Raw genomic sequence first — 26,806 nt, 5'->3', positions numbered from 1 at the left:
ATCAGTGATTGCAGAATCAGTCTTTAACAAAATTCGCTCTGGACTCCAACCCTTAAGTTTGCGTAAGACCTCAGATAGACAGAGAAGCTATACGGGGGAATTTGATGGGATGAAATCGGTTGAGAAAGATTCAGCTTGATGGCTCAACGTTTTTCAATTAGGAGATGGCTGTCTGAGTGAAGTCATAATTAGATATCCAAGAGATTTTCAGGAAGGTCTAGGAACTATCAAAGGAGCCAAGGCCACCTTGCATGTTGACCAGGAAGCAATTCCACGATTCTGCCGGGCCCACACAGTGCCATTTGCCTTATGTGCAAAAGTAGAGGTAGAAATCAGAAGGCTGGAAAACAAAGGAATCATCAAATCAGTCTAGTTTGCGGAATGGGCAGCACCAGTTGTACCAATTGTGAAGCCCGACAGATCAGTTTACCTTTGTGGGGATTTGAACTAAATGTCTTGCACCTGGATAAAATCCTAATCCCTTGAAGAAACGACTGAAACGCAAAGCTGGCAGGGGACTGTCTTCATGAATGTGGACTTGAGCCATGCATACTTTCAGTTGCGTTAGATGACGTTTCCCAGAAGTATGCCACAGTTATCACCCATAGGGTTTGTACCAATATATGAGATTGATGGTATCCCAAATGGCAGAACGTTTTACAAGATCTACCCCAGGTCACCATTTATCTGGATAACGTGCTTATAACAAGGAAGACCAATAATGAGCACTTAGAGAACTTGGACATAGTCCTTAGACGTTTCTTCAAGGTGGGCTTACACTTTAGAAGGGAAAAGTGCGTATTCCAGGCGCGCCAAGTGACCTCCTTGGGCTACAGAGTCGCTGAGACTAGGTTACACCAGTTGGAAGGTAAAGTGAGGGTGATCAAGGGTGCCCTGTCTCCCACTTCTGTACCGGAGCTTTGGTCTTTCCTTGGATCAGTGAATTATTGTAGAAAATTCATACGTAACCTGGCCTCCATCCTGGCACTCTTACACCTGCTATTGAAAACGGCCTTGGAAATGGTCTCATAGCCAAGACCATTTAGGTAAGTGAAGAAGCAGCTATCATTGTCTAAGGTGATCCCAAGCGAGATCTGGTGCTGACATGCAATGCCTCCCTGTATGGTATCGGCTAGTGTTGGCTCACAGGTGGCCCAATGGAGAGGAGTGCCCAATAGCGTATGCTTTCCAGACTTTGGCTGATCCAGAGCGCAAATATGCCAAGATAGAGAAGGAAGGTTTGATGGTAACCTTTGGTGTGAGGAAGTTCCACCAATACCTTTACGGATGTAAATTTGTAATAGTAACATACCACCAATCCCTGCTAGGGCTACTCAGAGGACAAGACCATGCCACCCATAGCTTCAGGTCGAATTCAGTGGTGGGCTGTCATTCTAAGTGCACACAATTACAAATTGGAACAATGTCCAGGAGGACAAGTAGCCAATGTGGATGCCTGAGCTGCCTCCTGCTGGCAGTGGTGTCATCGCTGGAAAAGTCCATTCTGGTTTTAAATTTTCTGGACACCCTTCTGGCCACTGCTGACAATGTCAGGCTGTGGATGCAAAAAGATCTGGTCCTGGCAAAAAGCTTAAACAGCTGCTGGTAATGGGGGTAAAGAAAAGGACCATCACAACTCGAATTGAAACCTTTCTGGACCCGAAGAGACCAGATCACCGTAGAGGATGGCATTTTATTATGGGGAGCAAAAGTGATTGCCCCGAGGGACGGTCGCTGCCACATACAGGCTGAACTCCTCCAGGATCATCCAGAGGTATCCAAAATGAAAATGTTGGCAAGGCGTTATGTCTGGTGCCCAGGATTGGATGCATTGATGTGGCAGTGACTAGATTGTCAACAAGGACAAAAACCACCACCAGAAGCTCCCCCACATTTGTAGGAATGACTGGTTGAACCCTGGACTCAGTTACACACTGACTGTGCTGGCCCTTTCATGGGTGCAACGCTCTTAGTCATTATGGATGCCCAAAGTGATTGGACATGTACAGAGTTCATTTGTCAAACATGGAAACAATGATAGAAAAGCTGTGAGCATCTTTTGCAGTACATGGATTCCTGGAAGTGTTGGTCACAGACAACAGGCCATCATTTACCATTAGGGAATTTGAGTATTTGCTGAAGTCGAATGGTATTCGGCATATTAGGACAGCTCTATACCATCCATCGCCCAATGGTCTGGCAGAAAGAACAATTCAATCTTTGACAGCAAGCTTAAAGAAACAGCTTATGACTTCATTTGATGCCAAACTGTCCTGGTTTCGTTTTGATTATCAGACCACCCCACATGCAACTACAGGGATAGCTCCAGCAGAGTTGTTAATGGGGAGAAGCTCCGGTTAAATCTGATCTTCCTGGTCCTTTTAGGGGATGAGATGGGGGGAACAGCATCAGCAATGCTAATGCCGGACACAAGACTCCTCTCAGTGAGATATACGGTTTACTTTGGGGGATGAAGTTTGATGGGGAAGAGACATAGTCAATGTGTGGTCAGGTCCTGTGAAGTACAAAGTTTGGGTAGGTGAGGTGGTCCTGAACAAGCATGTGGACCACATGAAAACTGCAAACTCATGAATAGGGCCAGAGCAAAACATATTCGGCCCCTCAGAAAGCTTGAAAGGCTGTTAGAACCTGTGGGTTCTCGCCCTTCGTCTAGCTTCAAAGAAACCTCAGCCTGAGATGGACATGGCGGACGTCGCAGACTTAACGCCTTTTACTCCTGAAGAAGAGGATGAATTTCTTCCGAAATGCTCCAGGCACAAGAGGTGGGCTGTGGTCCAGTACACATCACCCATATCCAAGGCTGAATCGGAGGAACCAGACCCAGTATGAAAACTCCCTAGGAGAGCTACAAGAAAAAAAAAGGCCTACGTACCCGGATGTAGAGGGGCAGGGATGGAGTGATTGTAACGAGGTCAGTTAGGTGGACCTCATTGAATATGAGTTCCCTGATTAGGGCTGTTAAACTGGTCTCAGGCAGCCCTATCTGACTGATATAAACAGGAGTGTCAGAGCTTCTGTTCACTCAAAGCTGGCTCTGAGGAAGCTGGACATGTGTCAAGTACTATGCACGTGTAAATGAAGGGTGATTCAGTGACAGGATACTGGCCTCTGTGGAGTTATTTCACCCAGAAGTCCTGAAATTGCTCCCAAGCATTGAATTACTGACACAATTTCAGCTTTTAATCGAACACCTGCCAAATTTCTCTATGCTCCAATCTTTTCCAACTGCATCAAGCAAAAGCACTTGTGAATTTCTTTCATCACACACTCAACTGCACAAAATTATCAGTGGCACTAGGATTTATTTTTAGCTCTAAGCATTTCTTATGATGTGGAGCCACCAGTCCCAGAGACTTGTAAGCACTAACTACCTAGAGCCTGCCAGTAGCAGCATTTGTGTTGCCCAGAGGCACTTATAGTTCAGAACTATTCCAGATCAGTTGAAAACCTTCTTGAGCTCCGTCTCATCTCATCGATTACTCTCTCCAACCTATTCTAAACCTGACTTTTATATATCCTTCATTTTATAATTTCTTCTTTGATCTGATAAAGTAAATGTTTTTACATTCTTTCAGATTTCCTGTACGCTTTTGACATTCATCTTTAACTCCCAAATGTGCACTTCTTTTGGACTGCTGTTCGTGCAGGCCACTTGACGTCACATTTCCAGCTCAACATTGCTCACCTTCTGTTCCTGATCCTACCTTTCTAGCTGTTAACTACTTAAAACAATGTGGGCCTGGTTCTTAAGTGCACTAGACTTCAACGTCCTTCAGTTGCATTTGTTCCTTTTCTACTGTTAAACCTGAATTCTTAAAATTAAATTTAAACATGCAAGCCATAAACTAGATATTCACAAGAAGTTTATTTTTGGAGTATAGTCACTGTTGTAGGAAACGTAGCAGTCAATTTGTGCATAACATGCTCCTACAAATAGCAATGTAACAATGACCAGATAATTTATTTTGGTGGTCTTAATTGAGGGATAAATATTGGTAAGGATCCCAGGGATAGCTTCCCTTTGAAATGACATTGGAAAGCTTTCATATTTTGTCTGTTTTTAACACCTTTCAATTTTTATTTTGTTTTAAATTAAGTGCCCATGGAGGATCTGTTACTTTAGTGGTGATATACAGTTATACGTTGTTGGTATTTGTTGCTGCTGAAATCTACTTTTTTTGGAAGTCCATGTAACACCTTATTAATAGAATTAATACAGTACTGGCTACCAAACCTCTCAAATCTAAACCATTCTGTGTTTTTGAATTTGTGCCTTTGGATTTATATGAGGCTCTGAAGCTATTTCTCTTGTGATTTAAAGACTGCTGCTGCTCTAGCTGTAGAGCAATTTATTATAACTGGATTGAGTTACTTCTATGAGAAAATGTATAAGCACACAAGAAACCTGTCTCCATTCCGATGCTATTAAGCTCTGACGTATATCTTTGGCAATTGAATCAGTCTGGAACATATACTATTACAACGTTGTATATTTGCCATGGAACAAATATGACAAGCAATTTTTGTGAGAGATAAGCCCAGCCAAAAATAAATTGCATTGTACCTACATATATCAATGAAGAAAATGTTTATAATGAATGCTGATCTATGATCCAGCAATGTAATTTATTGACTGCAAATTCTTGGCAATTTAAATAACATAGAATGAGTAAAATCTACATATATTTGACTGCACAAAATGCACTATTTTAAAAACTATTGTCTCTGTTGCGTATGTAAGATAAGTAAATGCAAGAATTGAAATTTTTGCTGAGATTTCAAACTTTCTTGCACACTCTAAATTAAAAGCAGTTGACTTTATTAAATTATGTTCAGATACATATGTTTGCAATATACTTAAAATGTACTTTCTGCAGCAATAAATTGTACATCTGTAGCTTGAGTACAAGTACTGCCTATCTTGTTGGTAAGCTTTCTGAGGTTCATTTTATCCTTAAGTAATGCTTTTCAGTTAAAAATCCATAATTTTTAATCACACTTCACTGTGCTTTCATAAATTATTTCACAGAACCATCTCTCATAAATTGAAATTTAAGTTTAGTTCAGCTAATCTACTTTGGCTAATCCTAAAATGTCGTCTTTGCACTCCCCACCGCCACCACAAAATCAAAGTTTCTTTACCTTTCCACCTTTCTTTCACGAGTATTGCACAAATTCAGAAAGAAACAAAACAGTTTAGGTGAAAAAATACTACTAATATCTTCAGGATGCTCCAACATACTGAATGACAAATTACTTTAACAAATCTCACACAGTAAAAAAAAAATCAGCTCATCTCTTTTCTTAAATGGGTGAGATTATGCTTTCTGGTCTTAGACCATCCCACAGGGGAAACAACCTGTCCACATTTACACCACGAAGCCCAGTAAGAACTTAGTATTTTCAATAAAGTCTCCACTCTTACTTCCAAACTTCAATGAGTACAGGCCTAATCTGCACACTCTGTTATAAAATCTCTCCATTGCCGTAATCAATTGAGTGAACTTTTTCTGGACTGCATTCCCTTCCAGTTTTATTCTCATTTGGAAAGTACTGCTTTCTATTTCCCATTTACATTTTCTGTTAACTGAACTACAGGGGTTTCACAGAGCATTGTGGAGGTCTGGTCCTTGTGTTACTGCACTAAAAATTCAGAAGCTTGAATTCACAACTGAAGGGCATGAGTTGAAATCCCACCATACCATTTCAAGAACTGAAATTGATTTTTTAATGTATTAAAAAAAAGAAAAGGCTGCTATCAGTTGAAGTAATCTAAAAAGCTGCCAGGTTGTCATAAAAATTCATCTGCTTCAAAATTGTACTCCAGGGAAACAAATGAACTGTCCTTACATGGCTCCAATCTCTATAGCCTTTACCAGTACCAGTACTTAACCAGGACTTGTGCAGTGCTAATGATGCAGTAGCCTACTGGAGCTGAAGTAAAATATGAGTAAAATCAACTTATATTTTCAAAGTTACAGACCCTAACAAGACAGCATCCTGAGCGTGTGTTTAAATATATAACAAAAATGTGGAAAGACCTTCATTAAAGAAAACATAAGGATGTTGCCAGGGTTGGAGGTTTTGAGCTGTTTTCTCTGGAGTGTCAGAGGCTGAGAGGTGACCTTATAGAGGTTTATGAAATCATGAGAGTGAATAGCCAAGGTCTTTTTTGCAGGGTAGGACTATCCAAAACTAGAGGGGCATAGATTTAAGGTGAGAGGTGAAAGATTTAAAAGGGACCTAAGGGACAATGTTTTCACGCAGAGGATGGTGTATGTATGGAATGAGCTGCCAGAGAAAGTGGTGGAGATTGGTACAATTACAACATTTAAAAATCATCTGGATGGGTACATGAATAGGAAGGGTTTAGAGGCAAATGGAACTAGATTAATTTAGGATATCTGGTCAGCACGGGCCAGTTGGACCAGAATGTATGTTTCTGTGCTGTACAACTCTATGATTCTATAAAATCCTTCAATGTCCAATGTATGAATTTCGGTAAAGGGCACTGAATTATCTGTCACATAAAATGGTATAGCATTCTTCAGTGCTTTATATCTCTATGAACTCAATTACTCTGTCATCATAGTCATCCTGCGTTCATCATGTCCAATATAGAGTCTTTGAGCTGTACGGCATAGAAACAGATCCTTCGGTCCAAATCATCCAAACCGACCAGATATCCTAAATTAATCTAGTCCCATTTGCCCCATATCCCTCTAAACCCTTCCTATTCATATAACCATCCGTATGCCTTTTAAATGTTGTAATTGTACCAGTCTCCACCATTTCCTCTGGCAGCTTATTCCATACGTGCACCACCTCTGCATGCAAACTTTGCCTCTTAGGTCCCTTTTAAATCTTTCCCCTCTCACCTTATACCAATGCCCTCTAGTTTTGGACTCCCCCACCCCGGGGAAAAGATCTTGTCTAGTCACTCCATCCATGCCCCTCATGATTTAATGAACCTCTATAAGGTCATCCCTCAGCATTCTCTTCAGGGAAAATAGCCCCAGCCTATTCAGCCTCTCCCTATAGCTCAAACCCTCCAAGCCTAGCAACATCCTTGTAAATCTTTTCTGAACACTTTCAAGTTTCATAACATCCTTCTAATAACAGGGAGACCAGAATTGCACGCAGTATTCCAAAAGTGGCCTAACCAGTGTCTTGTACCACTGCAACATGACCTCCCAACTCCTATACTCAATACAGTGACTAATAAAGGCAAGCATACCAAATGCCACTTTTCTATCCTGTTGACATGGGACTCCACTTTCAAGGAATTATAAACCTGCACTGTTTGTTCAGCAACATTCCCCAGGACCTTTCCCATTAAGTGTATAAGTCCTGCCCTGATTTGCCTTTCCAAAATGCAGCACTTCACATTTATCTAAATTAAACTCCATCTGCCACTCCTCAGCCCAATATCCCATTGTACTGTGAGGTAACTTCCTTCCTTGTCCACTACACCTCCAATTTTGGTGTCCTCTGCAAACTGACTAACCATACCTCCCATGTTCACATCCAAATCTTTTATTTAATGATGAAAAACAGTGGACCCAGCAGCAACGCTGTGGCACACTGCTGGTCACTAGTTCTCCCCGTATTCTGTATGATTTAACCTTGCTAACCAGTTTACTATGCAGAATCTTGTTGAGCGCCTTAATGAAGTCCATATTGATCACGTTTGCCGCTTTGCCCTCATCAATCCTCTTCATTACTTCTTCAAAAAACTCAATCAAGTTAGTGAGGCACAATTTCCCATGCTCAAAACCAAGTTGACTATCCCTAATCAGTCTTTCCAAATACATGTAAATCTTGTCCCTCAGGACTCCCTCCAACAATTTGCCCACCACTGATGTCAGGCTCACCGGTCTGTAGTTCCCTGGCATTTCCTTAGCACCTTTCTTAAATAGTGGCACCACGTTAGCCAATCTCCAGTCTTTTGGCCCCTCACCTGTGGCTATCACTGATACAAATATCTCAGCAAGGGGCCCAGTAATCGCTTCCCTAGTTTCCCACAGAGTTCTAGGGTACACCTGATCAGGTCCTGGAATTTATCTACATTTGTGTGTTTTAAGATGCCCAGGACCACCACCTGTGTAGTATGGACATTTTTCAAGATGTTACTATTTATTCCCCCAAGTTCTCTATCTTCTATATCCTTCTCCACATTTTTCCAGCAATTCATGTTAAAAGTAACTTGAAATAGTAACTACAGCATAGCAGTGCAGCTCGCTTGGACCTAATTGCAAAACACTCCTCATTTGGGAATCAAAGCACAATTTTCTCCATGATGTCGAGTTGCCAATCTTATAGTCATGTTACTATAGGAAAGCACCAAGGTGCAACTTAGAAAAACAGCAAGAGGAGGAGTTAATAATCCATAAGGGAAAATAACATATTTCAACAGTGTGACTTCTGCTGAGCTGAAACCCATTGGGGCACTTTTAAGATCTGCATATAAAGCCAGTGTGCATTCAAGTCTTGTAAGTACATCTGTGCTGCTGTGTAAATATTCACTTGATGATTGCTGCTAATCCCCAATGCACTCAATAGGCTTTCAGTAAACAGAATCAAAAAATTAATACCTTTCCTTGGAAGTACAAAATGCAAAGTTAAATGGCTCTAGATAGTCAATAAGGAGCTAAGCTTACCTTTTTGTAGTTCATTAATTTAGTTGAATATGCAGTCAGCCAAAGAAACTCAGTCCAGTGACATGGTGATCATTCAGTTACAATTGTGAAGCAGCTGGAAAGAAAATCTTGTTAATGTCCATAATAAAAAAAAGGGTTACTGTAGGCTTAATAACAGTATGTGAGCAAATCATTGAACTATTGAATGAAAATGAACAGAATTTCTCTTCTAAACAATTATCTTCTACCATGGAATCTTTCCTTGACCTGGATCAAACCTACAGACTGAGGCGTTAGTATTGTATCAAAAAAAAATTAGATCTGTTAATTAGTAGTTTGTCTCCTTTGCACGCTTTACATTAAATCTTTTCTTTAATATTTACCCTTTCTTTTAAACCCTTTTTCCAGGCTTACTGTGGTTTTGTGCGACCAGGCATAGATCCCAAGAATCTTTCAGCTGTGGCCACAGGGAACTGGGGATGTGGAGCTTTCGGTGGTGATGCCACGTTAAAATGTAAGGAAATGTGTTTCCAAACTTTAACGAATGTTACCCAGTTTTATCTGAATGTATCCAGGCGACAGTGCCATGAGATAAAGATTGCTTGGTCATTCATGGGAACTTGCCTACAAAATAATACTGATTGTACTTCAAAAATGTCTGTTCAGTTATGATATATTTGGGACATTATGAAGATCTCAAATACTCTATTGATGCAAGTTTTTTGTCATGAGAGAGGATATTGTGTACATTTTTTTTCTCATATGCAAGGAGTTAACATTTAAAATGAGAGGCATTTAATTCGATAGCATTTGAAAAAGAATTATTGTCCTTAAAAAGATGTTCATCTATTTTGTTAATTTCATATAATCAAGTGATTTTCAGAAGTTAATACATTATGAAGAAGGCTTCACAATAAATAATTTGTGAATTCCATTTACTAATCATATTGGTGAGTACATCACTGTTTAAATATTCAATCTTTGGATCTGTGCTTAATGAATAGTTCAACTTAGTCCAAGTGTTAGAAACCACTCGCAGCATAACAGGCAGTCTGTTACTTAATCTTCACAATAACAATTCAGAAATTGCTTGGAGACATTTTCCATGTTCTGTTTAAATGAATAAGAATTACTGTACACATTGTCAGTGTTTGGCACAGATGCATCCAGGTATGGTTATCCAGGTTCATCAGTTAACATATAAATAATCAGAAAATATAGCATCAGAAGCCAGAATTATAGGCAACGTATGAGCCGTATTGCCTGAAAATCGTGATGTTGATCATTCCTAGTTTAGAAATTCATGCAGAGGAAAACTACCTTTCAATTAATTGACTTTTATTAAATAACTACAGTCATTTTGCTTTGCTAAATGATGCGTTTTTGGAACAAAAGGTCAAGCAAAAGTCAACCTAACATTCAACAAACGCCTACATATAAAAAGAATTTAACATGGAAAATAGTATTCATTATATGTGGGATTTGACTGTAGTAGTGTCATTTTAGAGTTCATCACTGGTCCCAAAGGGCTCATTACTATCCCAGGCTTTGCTTAATAATGACTGCATCTTGGAGGATGTTTTCCTCATTTGTGATCCAAATACTAATATTTCTGTATTGAAGGAGCCCTGATATATTAGCTGCCAGGCTTTGTCGTTTTGAAAATTACTTTTGTTAAATGTATGGTTAGTCTGACCACCGCAAAATAATACTAAAAGCCAGTTTCAAAATGCAAAAAAAGTTGCAAATCCACAAAATATTGTTTGGCATTTGAAAGAAATATGGTTATGTTTAAGCACAGTACTTCAGAGGATATGTTTTTGATAGACTAACAAACTCATGTGAATATGTTGCAGCCTTATTGCAAATGATGGCAGCGGCAGAAGCAGGACGAGATGTGGTTTATTTCACCTTCGGAGACCGAGAATTAATGATGGAGATATATGAGATGCACAAATTCCTAATTGAAAAAGAGCAAACTGTTGGTAAGGCAATGTTTCTATAGAATTGTTAGCATATAGAAACAGAAATAGACTGAATGACAGCAAGAACAAACACACAATGCTGGAGAAACTGAGCAGGTCAGCAGTATCTGTGCAGAGAGATACAGAGTTAACATTTCGACTCCAATATGATGTTTCTTCAGAAATTAAACGACAGCAAATTCTCTTTGCTTTATAGGAAAAAATCCTTTGCATGCAAAGCATTTAAATTGTGAACATAGTTAAAAATGCAAAACTTCTGTTAAATGCTACAACACATTCCAGTCAATCCATTGTGGCTCTTTATTTGGACCATTGCATGTTGCATGTATTTTTTAAGCCCTTCAGTGCTGAATAATGTGCACATTTGCACCCCAAATCTTAAAACGAAGCATTGACCTGTATACTTTTTTCTTTTCAGGGCAAATCTACAAGCTTTTGGAGCGATATTACAGCAAAGTGTGCCGATCCTATTCCTTTTCAAAACCACACATTAAACTCTACAACTTCATTTATGATTCTGTAACTTTATACACAGATTCAACAGATGAGGATGGTGAATAATGGCTTTTCAAGCTCCTTTTAAAGACTTCCTTTGAAGTCATGAGGCAGCTGAGCTTTTTAGTTCAACACGAGAATTATGCTTGCAAAAGATCCTGAGCTGATAGGCCCATACTTCAGTAAATTCATCCCAAAGCATTGTCCATTATTCAGAAGAATTATTTCTGAAATATTTTTGTTAGCAGTGTTTGCTAGTGCTAGAAATCAAGCCTAAAGTGGTGCAAAGTGAAATTTCAGGTATAAAAATCATTTTGGACAAATGACTGACGGATGAAATATATATCCACTCCATATATAATACATATCCTCTTCATACTTTATGCAATTATAATAGAAGGACAGTTGCCAATATAAATCTGTCTTTCTTGAGTGTAATTATTGCAATTATTCAGAAGAATTAAACCAATGTTATTTTCTGTTTTTTGAGTAATCTCTGTTTAACAGATTCCAATCAAAGTTGAAATCCCAGCATGCTCTGAGCATGGTTTTATTAATGCGTTTATCAATGAAAATTAAAGACATTTAAATTAGAGAAACAGAAAAAATTTAGGTTATGACAGAAGGGGAAACGATTATGTTTTTTCTCATTTTGTTTTTAAAATTAATTAAGGACTTGAAATAATTTCATTTCAGACTGTGGTACTTGATACCTACAAAAATTAAGGAGCTGTAGCTGTTGGCTGAGTGGTTCCTATAAGTAATATATCTGGGGAGAATTCTCTGCCAATATGTAAAGGTTTTTTTCGACTGTCTTAATAAAGGATTGGTGTTGAGTACACAGCGTAATGAAGTTCTTTACAATGGTTGTCTTTGAATTGAATCTTTTGACTGATTATGAAGCAAAATTGAATAGAGTGAAAACTGCTGATTACCCACAGACTAGAAACAACTGGACATATGATGCAGTGCCCTTGGAATATGTTTGGAAAGAGCTCATAGTGACTCCCTATTTCCAGTCCCCAGTAATGTGAGGAATTGGGTGTATTATGAATTCTATGGAGCTTAGGTAGCAAATACTAGAAAGTTTTTAATATGTGGTTGACAGAAATCCTTCAGGGACTGCCTAAATTAACTGATTGAGAAATCTGGGAAGCATGATTAACTAGCTTCAACATTTGTCAATATATCATCAGGGAATGTATTTCAAATATCCATAGCATCATATAACATAAATGATCCTATAATTATATGGTGAAAGAAAATAGTAATTTCAGATAAATACAGACCAGCTGAAATATTTCTGATGTGATGCAGAAACCTTGAAATGTTCTGAAGTAGTAGAGTTGAAAATTATGACATTTTATTTCCAGGGTTTTAGGTTTACTCTACGGAAAATGATATTTGTGATTACAATTTAGCATTCCCATAATTCAGTTTCAAGCTTTCACAAAGTAAATTTTTTTACTTTCAGCTTAATTTACAATCATTTTGGTTATTCCCACTCAATGCATGTATACAGTACAATGGAACATAGCTTGATGTACCTGTGTTGGCATAAAGATTTCAGTTGGTGCATTGCTCTCTAAGAATATTGCATCTTCAATAGTTAAATGAAAGGTTACTGGTCAGTTTCAGTTCGTTAAAGTTAAATTTGTCATTTTAGCCTAATAAATTTTCAGAACTTTTCATCAATACTATTTTCAGTTACACAACACCTTAATCAGACTGATGGTGGTGCTCAGTACCTATAGTGTGTCATCGATGCATTCTTCATATTCTCTATTATAAAACTTGCCTTCAATGCCATGGAATTTCTTCAACCATTTGCATCAATAAAGTTTCTAATATTATAGCATTCCTACCAGTTTTCATCTAATGTTAAACCATTTAATAGGCATAAGGATACAAGTAATTTCTGTTAAAAATATTTCCAATTACAGTTTAATTGCAAATGACAAAAAAGGCAATTTGCCAAGCACATAGTGGGACAGCATCACTCCATGGTGGACGCAATAATGCAGAACAAAGAAATGGCAGGGGAACTGAATAGGAAGTTTGCATCCATTTTCACAGTGGAAGACACCAGCAACAAACCAGAACTTCGAGAGTCAGGGGCAGAGGTGAACTGTAGTGGCTATCGCTAAGGAGAAGGTGCTGGGGAAGCTGAAAGATGGATAAATCACTGGGACCACATGGTTTACACCCCAGGGTTCTGAAGGAGATAGCGGAGGAGATTGTGGAGGCATTGGTGGTGGTCTTTCAGGAATCACGAGAGTCAGGGAAGTTCCTGAGGACTGGAAAATGGCTAATGTAGCACCTTTGTTTAAGAAGGAGGAAGGCAGAAGACAGTAAATTGTAGGCTGGTTAGCCTGGCCTCAGCTGTTGGTAACATTTTAGAGTCTGTTATTAAGGATGAGACTGCAGAGTACTTGGAAATGCTTCGTAAAATAGGACTGAGTCAGCATTGTTTCATTAAAGGGAGGTCATGCTTGACAAATCTAATAGAATTCTTTGAGGTGATAGTAACCAAGTTAGGAGATTCAGTGGGTGTGATCTATTTGGATTTCCAGAAGGCCTTTGACAAGGTGCTGCACAGGAGGCTGCTAAATAAGCTGAGAGCCCATGGTGTTAGGGGAAAGTTACTGGCATGCAGAAAGGATTGGCAGAAGGCAGAGAGTAGGGATAAAGGAGTCTTTTTCAGGATGGCAGCCAGTGACTAGTGGAGTTCTGCAGGGGTCAGTGTTGGGAACACAACTATTCACGTTATACATTAATGATCTGGACGAAGGAACTGAAGGCATTATTATTAAGTTTGCAGAAGATGTAAAGATAGGTGGAGGGACTGGCAGTGTTGAGAAAGTGGGGAGGCTGCAGAAGGACTTGGCCAGACTAGGAGAGTGGGCAAAGAAGTGGCAGATGAAATACAGTGTGGGAAACTGTGAGGTTATGCATCTTAGAAAGACTAGACGCATAGACGGTTTTCTAAACTGGGAAAGGCTTCGGAAATCTGAAACACAAAGGGACTTGGGAGTTCAAGTTCATGGTTCTCTTAGAGTTAACATGCAGTTTGAGTTGGCAGTTAGGAAGGCAGATGCAATTTAGTGTTCATTTCAAGATGGTGAGAATACAAAAGAAGTACTGCTGAGGCTGTATAATGCTGTGGTCAGACCACTTTTGGAATAATGTGAGCAGTATTGGGCCCTGTATCTCAGGAAGGATGTGCTGCCATTGGAGGGGTTCCAGAGAAGGTTTACAAGAATGATCTTAGGGATGAAGGGCTTGTTGTATGAGGAGCGGTTAAGGGTTATGGGTCTGTACTCACTGATGTTTAGAAAGATGAGGGGGGATCTTATTGAAGCTTAGAATACAGAGAGGCCTGAATAGAGTGGACGTGGAGATGTTTCCACTATTAGGAGAGACTAGAACCTAGGGTCACACCCTCGGTGAAGAGATGACCCCTTTGGAACTGAGATGAGGAGGAATTTCTTCAGCTAGAGGATGGTTAATCTCTGTAACTCACTGCAGCAGAAAGCTGTAGAAGCTACATCATTAAGTGTATTTAAGACAGAACTAGGTAGGTTCTTGATTCGTAAGGAGATAAAGGGTTATGGGCAAGGCAGGAGAATGGGGTTGAGAAACATCTGAGCCATGATCAAATGGCATGGCAGATTTAGTAGGCCAGATGACCAAATTCAGATCCTATATCTTGTGGTCTTATGTGAAAGCAAAATACTGTGGATGTTAGAAATCTAAAATGAAAAGAGAAAATGCTGGAAATATTTAGCAGGCCTAACAGTATCAGTGGAGTACAAACTGGATTAGCTTTTCAAGTCGTGACCATTCATCATAACAAGAGTCACAACCTGATAAGTTAACTCTTTCTCTTTCCACAGATCCTGCAAGATCGGTTGATGATTTCAAGTATCTCATGTTTTTATTATAATGTACCTCACTGAGTATTGCCTCATGTTACCCTAGATAGAAGCTACTTTAATTGTCAAACTACTATGAATGCGCAACTTGTGGGAGATTGCTAACATTTGAAAAAAATGATCTTGCAACTTAATTATCTGCAAAAACTGGCATTTAATTAAATTTCAAGTAAAAACTGTCATTTTCAAAATGTTAATGTTTTGACTCTTGCTAACATTTTAAACTGACAAACTTTCATGGCAATTAGTCATCCATTTTGTGTTGAATGATGTTTCATTTGTCTGAATTTTACAAAACAGTTTTCGTCTAAAGTTATATAATGCCACTAGCTGCACCACCCACCAAACAACCATCCCAACCACCAAACGAGAAAACCTAGAATAAAGGTACATAATCATGAATCATGACATTTTAATCACGCACATTGACTTGCTGATGCCCAATAAATAACATGAAGCAAGAACAATCATTTTTGTGCATGTATTTTGTAATAAACCCATTTGCAGTAGTGATGATCTTCATGCTACTAATAAGGTTTATAAAAAAAATACGTATTTTAAAGTTTGACATTTCAAAAGATTGCCTAATTACCCTGTGGCAGATTTTGCCTTGGTTGATATTCAACTGATTGGAGTAGAAACTCAGGGACAAAAAAACACATTTTAAAGTAAGTGCAATTTGTGCCCATTTTACCAATCGTACCCAAATTGGAAACTGTCTCTGAGGTATGGTTGTACTGTAAAATGACCTTTTTGTCTGCACTGTTAGTTAGAAGTTTTGTGTCCTGCATAAATGGACAAAATCTGCAGATCAAAAAATTGTTTTCTTCTCTAATTGCTTCATTTCTATTCTTGCCTAGTAACTGGAGAAAACACTTGAAACCCTCAGTTATATAGATGCGTTCAAATCTTCCCACAGAGTTAACTTTAAAGAGTTGTGTTTATTTAACTGACATCAAAAGAATTGTCCATAAATTATGTTCAGAGTGTGGCAGCGTGAGGTCAATAATGAAAGCTCAATAGGACAGCCCCATGCTTGCTAGTGACCTTTTGAGAAGGCAACCTGCCATAGTAAATCTGGTAAATTACATGCCAAATCACACTCCATTTCTTCATTCATATTTTATCAAAGTAATTTTATGTTTGGCTCTTGGACATTGAAAATAATTGCTTTCTTAAAATAAAATAAAATGGGGTCTATGTTGCCAACGCATTCACTTCTTGAGCAGTTTTTTTTTCTGTGAGGTCCTTCACATCCCATTCTTATGTAGCGGGCACCATTCATCACACTAACTCACTCCACGACGGCATTGTCCTGTTGTAAATGTTTAATCTATGACCTATATTAAATTGAACATGCATCTGTATTCAACATTACACTGTGCCTTCTTAATCACTTTCTGCTGCAAACCATAAGCCTAGCATTCTTAAGAGGAAATTTCGCCTGAAGTAGTCAGCAATTACCGTTAGCCATCTCTTTAAAAAATGAATTGGTACAACTGCGTCCGGATGCGTTTGTCTTTGTATCATTTTAAATTCAGATTCAAATATATGACACCGTCATCAAATTTCTAAGGTTTCTTTGAAGAATTTTATGATTCGCTATTTTGTGGAATGTGTGCATTACTTGAAAAAGGCACAAAATACATATTTTATCAGCCGTATTCAATTTTGTGATCATTAGCAACGAGAATGTGTTCCTTACATCAGACAAAAATGAAGTTCCAAACACTTCTCGAAACTGGAAAGATCTCTAGCAATTTAGCATAGGTTGAACAAAGACATCACCCCAATTAATAAGCTGAAATATATGCAAAAAATATGGAACTTCTGATTGGTTTTTGACAAGCATCTACTGATAAGCATTTAATCTGTTAACTAAACAGTTGCACAAAAATAAATCATATATGATACTTGTCAGTGTCAACTGATATCTGGTTGGCTAATTGTTCCATGTCCTATATCAATTGAAGGAGAGACTGTGGAATAGATAGAGAACTTCGCATACCTTGGCAGCCACTACTCAAAAGGCCAGCATTGATGAGGAAGTCCAACATTGGATTAATTGTGCCAGCTGAGTTTTCTATAAATTGTAGCAACAGATATTTAAGTACAGAGGTCTGTACGAATCAACAAGTGCCCTAGTGTGCAGTGCAGTTGTCATCACCATACTCCTGCAATGGTAAGTGAGGACTGGGGGACCCTATTGTTGTTGTGCGAGGGAAGAAGGGGTGAGGGAGATAGGTTGGACATGCCTAAGGGCCCTGTCAATCACAGAAGCAGGAATTCCTTGGTTGAGGAAAAAGGTGGACATTTCTGAGGATCCTATATGGAAGGTGGCATCATCTAAACAGATGTGATGGAGATAGAGGAACTGGGAGAACAGGATGGAATCCTTGCAGAAAGCAGGGTGTGAGGATGTATAGTTGAGGTAACTGTGGGAATCAGAGGGTTTGTAGTGGATATTGGTGGACAGCCTATTCCTAGAATAGAAACAGATATCAAGGAAAGGAGGAGCAGCATATAGGCAGATGAAGGAAGAAAATTTTGCACTCTAGGCTCAACAACCTCCTGCATGCATCTCAAAATCTGGGCATTGAGAATTTGTTTGCCCAGTCACGCAAAATTTCTGACCCTGTCATCTTTAAATCCAGGAACAACTAATGACAATAGCACAAAAGTAAATATGAAAGGCCATTGACAAACAGGACTTACATTTATGTGGTGCTTTCTGTTTCAAAATTGCCTCTCCACTTCAGGGTTATTTTGAAGTGCATAAACGTTATGTAAGTGCTGCCAGTGCAGTGACAGCAAAGTCTACAATGAGCACTTCAATCAAGATTTTCATTAGCCCAAGAGGCAGGCGCTTTATAAAAATGGACATTTGATAACAATCAGAGGCTGGGCCCCTGTGCAATCTTTTTTTAAAGAAGTACTTCTGTGTGGAATGCATCTATTTTTAAGTTGTCCTTTTCATAACCAGTACTGACAAATTCTAATAAATTCTGCACTGTGAACGTTTATCTACTGTGCACACGAATTGTCCAGGAAATTATCAATTTATGCATGGAGCAGAAATATAAGAATGGGACAAGCACATTGTGAATTTGCTGCTTGCCTGTCAGCTTAATGTTGACATGGATACCATTTGGCAACACAGATACTGACTGCTGCCTTGTCCATATGAAAAGCATGTTTCAAAAGAGGCATCAAAAAATAATCAACTAACTGGTGCCTAGAAAAGTACAACATAAAATCCTTTGGTCTCTCTGCCTATGGGCTCTCTACCCTTTTGTGTTTTACAAAACAAACCCATCTGACATGTTCCATAATGCTGATTGAATTCAGAAGTTTTCAGAATTGATTAGGTTATTGATTCCACATCCTTTTGCACATGTCAGTTTGATTCTATGTTAACACTCTTAGTTCTGAGTCAGAAAAATCATGCATCAGAGACCTAATCCGAGGATTTGAGTGAATTGGACTCTATTTTGCTGCTTAGGGGAAAACAATAGTGTTCACCACTGACCTCGAAGGCCTCGTCATCTTTAGGTGTCCAGCAACAAGCAGATAAACAATCATGGTAATACTCTCACAGGCAGCAAACCAGAAAGTTGAAAGCACTTGTTATTAACATGAAACAAAAACAGAAATTGCTGGATTAGCTCAGCAGGTCTTGCAGCATCACTTGCAAGAAATCAGAGTTAATGTTTCGGGTTGAGTGATCCTTCCTCAGAACCAATTAACTATTAACATTCATCTTCAGATAGTAAAGAATTTATCAGATTTAGAGTTTAGAATATTATAAACATGCTTAAATTTGTGCATACTTTTTTTATCATTATAGAAGAAATTAATATTCCATGAGCATAAAATTTGATTTTCAGGAACAATGGAGGTGTTTAAAAGAAAAGAATGAAGTTAGAATGTTTTTAAAAACCCAATAAAATTTGAGCTAAAGGTATAAAAGTGAAAGTTCTTGACAATTCACTGACTACTTAAATTCCCTTAGCCTACGATGTTTAACAGTGCATCCTCTGGATTTTTGATATTCTGTGTATGTGCCATCTCCAGGAATTCTGTCAATTTCGGTATGATATTTGTCAATATTCGCCACATTTCAACAAAATTAGTCAGGATCTAGACTGTGAAATACAACACAATGTTGGGAGTGCTGCACTGTCTGGAGTGTTCTGGCTTTCAAATATTTAACACAAAGCCTATTCAGGGGTTGTAAAAGATCATACACTGTTTGAGAAGGAGTGGAGAATTTGCATGGGTCTGCTATCTCTTGTAAATAATGCTACCAAGATAATTAACTAGTGAATTATCTTATTGCGGGACATAAATAGCATCATGTTTACCCACACAACAGGACTGGCTGAATTTCAAAGGTACTTAATCCGCTGCAAAGTGCTTTGAGGCATTAAGAAGATGGGAAAGTGTTTTATATATGCTGTTTTCAATCTAGAAACCTGAAGTTTTGCAAAAGACTTCCATTCTTACATTTTTTTCAGATAACGTGAATGTTTCATTTATGTACAACATACCCACTCCAATTGAAGATGTAGTGACAGATTTAAATAAATTCATTTTTACTCACATAATTCACCATGTGCAATTAATACTTGAAGATATCGCTCAATACTTCTTTACTTGTAGATGTGAATGAAAAGCTTGTTGGAGAGGTATTGATTTCTGGGAGAAAAATCACCTATGAACATTGAACTGGAATCAACACTGTATCAGACAGAATGACATGTCGAAAACATAAGGGCAACAAATCAGTAAAGTGCATAATATTGGAACGAGCGAATGCAAGAACCATTAGGGAATAAGAGAATGCCAGTTGACAAGACACTGTTTCAGATTGCTTCATCACTTTAACTTGCTGGCGATTTCAAGTTAATTGAGCTGCCTGTTTGGTGTTCGGATATTACTTGAACTCTTGACATGCCCATAATAAACAGCGTTTGGCTGCAGGTGAAATAAAATGGGATCCACTAATGATGTGACAGATTGCTGCCAGAGGGCAGGTAAAACCATATTTCTGGGAATAAAACATCTGCCAATTTTATCTACAGAAGTTCTATTGATTTATTGTATCATTGGCAAGTATTTCATTTTTTTTAAATTCCAAGCTACCTTGTTTCTATGTTTTACCCTTCAATGCCTCCCTGTACTTTGCCACTTCTCTCCTCACAGGATTGATCACTCATTTGTGTGGAAGTCAATGGTGGTAACGGATTGTTATCAAGGTATCGACACGGGCTGTAATCAGGGCAGAAACCAGGACTGCAATAAGGGTAATGGCATGGGACTGTAATCAGGCCAATGAAAGGGACTAATATCAGGGCAGTGATGGGGATTGACAGTTCAGTGAATGGAATTGGAAAGTCAGTTTTTAAAAAAGGTTGTTACCAGAGGGGACATTTTGAATGCTCCACGTGGAACATTTTTGAAGCGCATTTTCTCTAGCTTACCCAAATCTATATGCAAGGCCAGTATCAAAGCAGACATGAACACAGTGAATCCTGACCAAAATATGGAGTTCCAACATTTGATTGAAAGATGTAGCAAAGAAAACACCCTGCTCAGTACCTGTCCCTGCTGAACAGGATTCATGAAATGATTCTAAAACTTGGTGATGGGAAAACTGTTGAGTTGTGTGTAAGAGGGCGTCTGGATATAAATGAGAAAAATAAAACCTTGTGTCGAACTCAATGAGTTGTACAAATGAATTGTCATAGAATCTCTACAGTGTGGAAACAGGCCCTTTGGCCCAACAAGTCCATACCAACCCACTCAGCCCCATCCCCATTCCCCTATAACCCACCTAATCTACACATCCCTGGACACTACAGGCAATTTAGCATGGCCAATCCACCTAGCCTGCACATCTTTGGACTGTGGGAGGAAACCAGAACACCTGGAGGAAACTCACGCAGACACGGAGAATATGCAAACTCCACACAAACAGTCACCCAAGGGGGAATTGAACTCAGGTCCCTGGCGCTGTGAGGTAGCAGTGCTAACCACTGTGCTGCCCATTGTGTACCATTTCACCCCACAGCTCAAATTACAATTTCATTACCACCGAGCAAACCTCTCTGAGTGACACCCGGTACATCCCAACTCACCAACTCAGTACCATCTTTAGTTTCACCAAACAGCCAGCTCCTATTCAATGGTAATACCTTTTCCTAATAGACATCTGTCAGTCTTCGAATAGCAATGATTTGCTTTTATATAGCATCTTTTAGTAAAATAGCTTGAGGCATTCCAGGATCGATTATCAAACAAGTTGTCACATCAAGTCACGAGCTATGAGGAGAGTCGATGAGAGGTGAATTCCAAAAACAAAATGCCCTAATGGTGGAAAGAAAAATTGCTGAGCCTTATAGAGGAGAGTTCAGATCTTTGCATATTGGCAACTGAAGACAAGCTGCAAATGGCAAAGAAAGAAAATTAGAAAAAAGGATAGAATTGGAGGAATGTAGAGGTTATAGGGCTGGAAGAGTTACAGCAATAGGAACAATGGTGGTTTGGAGTGGTTGTGTTTGTAAACAAGGATGAGAATTGTGAACTGATGCATGGCCAGATGTTTTGTTCCCAAAATATACTTCATTCATAATTTTGATAAAAGTGCATCAGATAACTATTCAAAGTTAATACCATATGAAGTGCAAAGCAGATAAGTTTCTTTCAATACAGAATATGGCACTTTACCAGATCTATATTAAAATTACAATTAGAATTAAGAGACACGTTTAAAACTGAGATACAAAGGAATTTCTTCTCCTAGAGGGTAGTAAATGTTGTTTACCCCAAAGAGTTGTGGAGGCTCGATCACTAGAAGTATTTCAAGAGGAGGTGGATAAATTTTTGAAGGGGAGTTGAGGGCTATGGTCTGGCAGGAAATAAGTGCTGAGCCTAGGGGCAGATCAGTCATGATCTTGTTGAATGGTGCAGCAACTTGATAGGCTGGATGGCCAACTTGTATCCCTAATTCTTACATTCTTGATTATAGTCTTAGATGTATACAATTCAATTTGTGTCAAACTTGAAGCCTGAGAGGTTTTACACGAGTCAAACCCCTCAGTACATGATAGCAGAATGGCCTTAGACAGTGGCCTATCCCCACTGGGCCTCTCTGCCAGCTGCCCCAGGTTCAAGCATACCCTTTAGAATGTACTCCTGAACCTTGGCATGAGCAAGTCTGCAATTCCCTGCTACGAACATCTCATTGTACTGCAAGATCAGCAAGTTTCACATGGCAGGGTCTTTCATTCAGATGATGGTCCTCCGGTAGTATCTGATGTTTACCTGATTATTCTTCCCTGGGACCAACCCACAGAGCAATGAGCCTTGCATTCTGGAGATGCCCACATCTCTTTCTAGACCAGCTTTACAAAGGTGTATTCTAGGAGGAGGTAGGTCTTAGTCTTTTCTTCACCACAGCCACCTTGAAGATACTGTAAGATAACATGTGAGCATGGAGGTCGTGGGTGAATGGGACTTGTGTTTTTTTATTTATTCCTGGAGTGTAGGCATCACTGACTAAGCCAGTATTTATTACCCATTCCAAACAGCCCTCAAGAAGATTGTGCTTTGTTGATCCCCTGTAATGTCTGAAGTGTCAGTGCAGCTACAGTGGTGACAGGGAGGGGTTTCCAGGATTTTGATCCAATGACAATGAAGTTAGGATGGTGTGTGGCTTTAAGGAGAGCTTTCAGGCGGTGGTATTCCAATGCACCTGCTTCCCTTGCCCTTCTTGAGGGCACAGATTTAGAAGGCACTGTCAAAGGAGCCTTAGTGAATTGGTGCAGTTCATCTTGTAGATGATTCTCACTGCTGCTACTGTGCATTGGCAGTGTAGAGGGTGAATATGGAAGGAGCCTGCTGGGATGTCAACCAAGTGGGCTGCTTTTTCCTGGATAGTGACAAGTTTCTTGAGTGTTGAACACAGTTTTCTAATCCTGGTCAGGATTACTGGACTATCTCACTGGAGTACAACCCTGGAGGGTTTCCAGTGCTTTAACTTGGCATCAGATATCTTCCTCTGCCTGTTTCAGTAAGTCTGTACCCCAAAGATTGGGCTTTCTGGATAATTTTAATCGACCTGTTCAGATGTGCTATGGCACATCTCTGGAGCAGATGGAACTTGAACTCTGGCCTTCTAGCCCAAAGATAGGGAGACTGCTGCTCTGCCTCAAAAGACAAAGAACATGTCGATATCTAAACTTGTTCAGACACATGTGACACACCTGGGAAGATGAAACTTGAACCTAGACTTTCAGGCCCAGAGATAGGGACAGTCCCTCTGTACCACAAGAACCCTAAGGTTGGATGGTCCAGGGTGTATAGCAAAAGAATGGGAAACCACATGGCCTATTATGGTTAAAGTCCAGCAATACCCCATGTACATTTGATAATTCCTATGTCTTGTTGTGCTTAAGCCTTCCAGGTTATACTGAGTGGGATATGTTCCTGCAGAGGAAAAGGGTGTGTTCCCTATTAGTAATATAATCTTAAAATGTAGCTGTCTGCAACAGACCAGAAAGCATCAGAGGAGGAACTCTACAAATAGTTTTGGATTTCTCAAAGGTTGATTTTTCATGATGTTTGTCAGTTTCCAGATGAGTCAATCACCCAGTGAACCCAAAGCCAAATGTTAGTAACAGAGGGCAAGGCAGAGATTGCCAACTGAGACCATGGATCACTGAAAGGAAGGAATAATCTTTTACTTTCTGAAATTACTGTAGCTTCACAAAATGGTACTATGAGAATGATATCCCCTCACCCAAACTATTCTCTGTCATGACAAATATGTATGGGTTTGGAACCAAGAAGAAAGTAGAAGCAGAAATAACACTTTGTGTGTTCATAATTGTAAACTGGAGGCTGAGTACCTAACCACCAGACTCCAATGTATCTGGTTTCTAGAAGGTACTTGATACCCTCAGCCTGCAAATAGCATTATAATGGCAAAATTACTATAAATGGCAATACTACCCCACTTAGAAACAGTGATCGGGCTGATAATCAACATTAATGTTGATTGATCAAAGAAAATGTTTGGATGAAGCAGATATCCATTTGCCAATGATTGAACTGGGAGTGGGACCCTTTGGAGCAAACATTAGGCCATGGATACGCATTTTAGGCAGTGCAAAGTTTCTGGGGCATTGGTCCATGAGGCTGGAGAAATTGAGAGAGGGGTCAGGGACAGCTGAGCCACCAACTCTTGGTGAGCTGGAATGGAAAGCAAGACTTGAGGTGGGATGAAGCAGCAGGTGCCAACTTTGGTTGATTGGATCTTTCATCACAGGTACTCACCCTGCTCTTCACGCACCATTTTTTGCACTTTCACAGTGTTCAAAGAAAAGAAAAATGCGCCTGTTGAATGGTTCCTTATTCCTTTTTCCATACCGGGATCCTGGAGGTTATTAAGTATAGTTCTTAGGGATAAAGGGATCAAAGGACGTGGGGACAAAGTGGGAACAGGCTATGAGCATATTGAATGGTGGAGCAGGCTCAAAGGACTGAATGGCCTACCCTGCTCCTGTTTCCTATGTTTCTATTAATCTTCAATTCCTGGAGGCTCCAGGCCATTCCTGGCACATTTGCAACCCCATGTTGCAACTAGTGATGAGGATGAACTGCTGTAATGCTTGTGGTGAAGGAATATGTACAGTGGTGTTATAAAGACACTGCTGTTGTGTAAGGGATTTGAGGCCCTGGAGCAACCTTGTGATGGTGTCATGAAGCTACTCAGCACTGGGCATAAACAAAAGCATAAGAACTAGGAGCAGGAGTAGGCCATTCAGCCCCTCATGCCTGCTCTAGCATTTGATATGATCATAGTTGATCTCAGCTCAGCCTCAACTCCATGTTCCTGCCTGCTTTCCATAATCCTTCAATCCTTCAACTAATTAAAAATCTGTCTACCTCCTCTTTAAATTTACTCGATGTCCCAGTATCCACTACACTCTGGGGTAGCAAATTCCACAAATTCATGATCGTTTGAGAGAAGTCATTTCTCCTCGTCTCTGTTTTAAATCTTCAAATTTTAAACCCATTATCCTAAACAATGGCCTTTTTGTTCCAGATTGCACCACAAGAAGACCATCCTTTCTACATCTAGACATATAGGCCTAAACTGCTCAATCTCTCCTCGTATGACTAGCCCCTCATCTCTGGAATTAAATGTGGGCACAGTTAAAAGGGAAGAGGAAGAGAGAAACACACAGCGAACTGGTAGCATTAAGCAGCAGAATTTATGAAACAATCTTTTGATAATGTAACAGTAAAATCAGATCCTGGTATATCTCTATGTACCATAGAGTCATACAGCAAGGAAACAGACACTTTGGTCCAACTCGTCTGTGCTGACCATGTTTCCTAAACTGAACAAGTCCCATTTGCCTGTGTTTGTTCCATATTATTCTAAACCTTTCCTATCCATGTACCTGTCCAAATGTCTCTTAAATGTTGTAACTGTTACCTGCCTCTAACAGTACCCCTGGTTGTTTGTTACATATATGCACCACCCTCTGTGTGAAAATGTTGCTCCCCAGGTCCCTTTTAAATTTTTCCCCTCTCACATTAAACCTATGCCATCTGGTTTTGGATTCCCCTACCCTGGGGAAAAGACCTTGGCTATTCACTTTATCTGTGCCCCTCATGATTTTATAAACCTCTATGAGGTTACCCCTCAGTCTCTTAAGCTCCAGAGAAAGAAGTCCCAGCCTCTCCTTATAACTCAAATCCTCCAGTCTCAGTAACATCCTTGTAAATGTATAGGAATATTTAGTCAGTAAGTACTAAACAGTGTTATAAGGAATTCCAAGCCCGATAAAAGTTCTTCACCATCTTCTCCTTGACCAGTCTGTCTTGAACTCAAATTCATGGATGTGAGTATAAAGCCACATAACAAAAGAAGTTGTGGGATTTTGAATCAGACATGATGAAGGAACAGGGATACCGTTCCAAGTCAGGATAGCATCTGACCTCAGATGAAGCTGTCTGTATGTGTCCACCTTGTCTACTTTCTATAAATACTTGTAACAATTTAGTTCAGAATCTGTACCCCAAGTAATGCAGAAATGACACTGATTTCTAAGTGTGAAACTGATGAACTTACAAAGAATTTAAAACTATCTCTATCTTTATGCCTATACTTCAGTTTCTAGCACAATAGCTTCTAGCAGCTCAGGTTGCTTTAGCTCTGAATCCACACTGAGGCTTAACAATTCAAGCACAGGGAACATTGATCAATTATCTGAGTTACATAATTGAACAGTGAACAACTGAATACTGCAGAGGTGCCATTACAAAATGAACAACTTCATCAGCAATAACTTACATTATTATAATCTCTTTAATGTTGCGAATCATTCACAGGAGTGGTAGCAAACAAAATTTCATGCTGAGCCACATAAGGTGACATTCTAATGGTTCTAAGGAACATCAAAATGAATGTGAGATTAGGGAAGAATTCCAGAATTCCCTCCATCATTAAAATTTCCTTCAACAAGCTTGATTTCCCCCTCCATGTCAAGGTCTTATTTTAAACAATCTAATGTCCACTGAGCCTTAAGGAGAGCTTTTTGATCTGAGGACACTATTCTGACACTTGTCTCACATCCCTCCATGATATAAATGCTGTAGCCTGATTCACTTATCCTCCTACATTACAACAGCTCCATCTGTCATAGTTTTTTGTTTC

General features: G+C 39.4%; 1 protein-coding gene across 7 annotated transcripts in view; it reads left to right on the top strand.

Annotated features, from left to right (window-relative positions):
• Nucleotides 1-11,981, top strand: part of parga (poly (ADP-ribose) glycohydrolase a) — a 190,648-nt gene extending 178,667 nt beyond the window's left edge. For all 7 annotated transcript variants that reach the window (XM_048616254.1, XM_048616253.1, XM_048616252.1 and 4 more), the window contains 3 exons: nucleotides 9,069-9,174; nucleotides 10,517-10,645; nucleotides 11,064-11,981. In XM_048616254.1, coding sequence (XP_048472211.1) covers nucleotides 9,069-9,174; nucleotides 10,517-10,645; nucleotides 11,064-11,206 — 378 coding nt within the window. In that variant the 3' untranslated portion in view covers nucleotides 11,207-11,981. The remainder of the gene's footprint in view (nucleotides 1-9,068; nucleotides 9,175-10,516; nucleotides 10,646-11,063) is intronic.
• The last annotated feature ends 14,825 nt before the right edge of the window (nucleotides 11,982-26,806 follow it).

The sequence above is a fragment of the Rhincodon typus genome, chromosome 34, assembly GCF_021869965.1.
Source record: "Rhincodon typus isolate 14 chromosome 34, sRhiTyp1.1, whole genome shotgun sequence".
NCBI classification, from domain to species: Eukaryota; Metazoa; Chordata; class Chondrichthyes; order Orectolobiformes; family Rhincodontidae; genus Rhincodon; species Rhincodon typus.
Note: the sequence above shows the minus strand (reverse complement) of the source record. Positions and strands in the feature narration are given on the sequence as shown.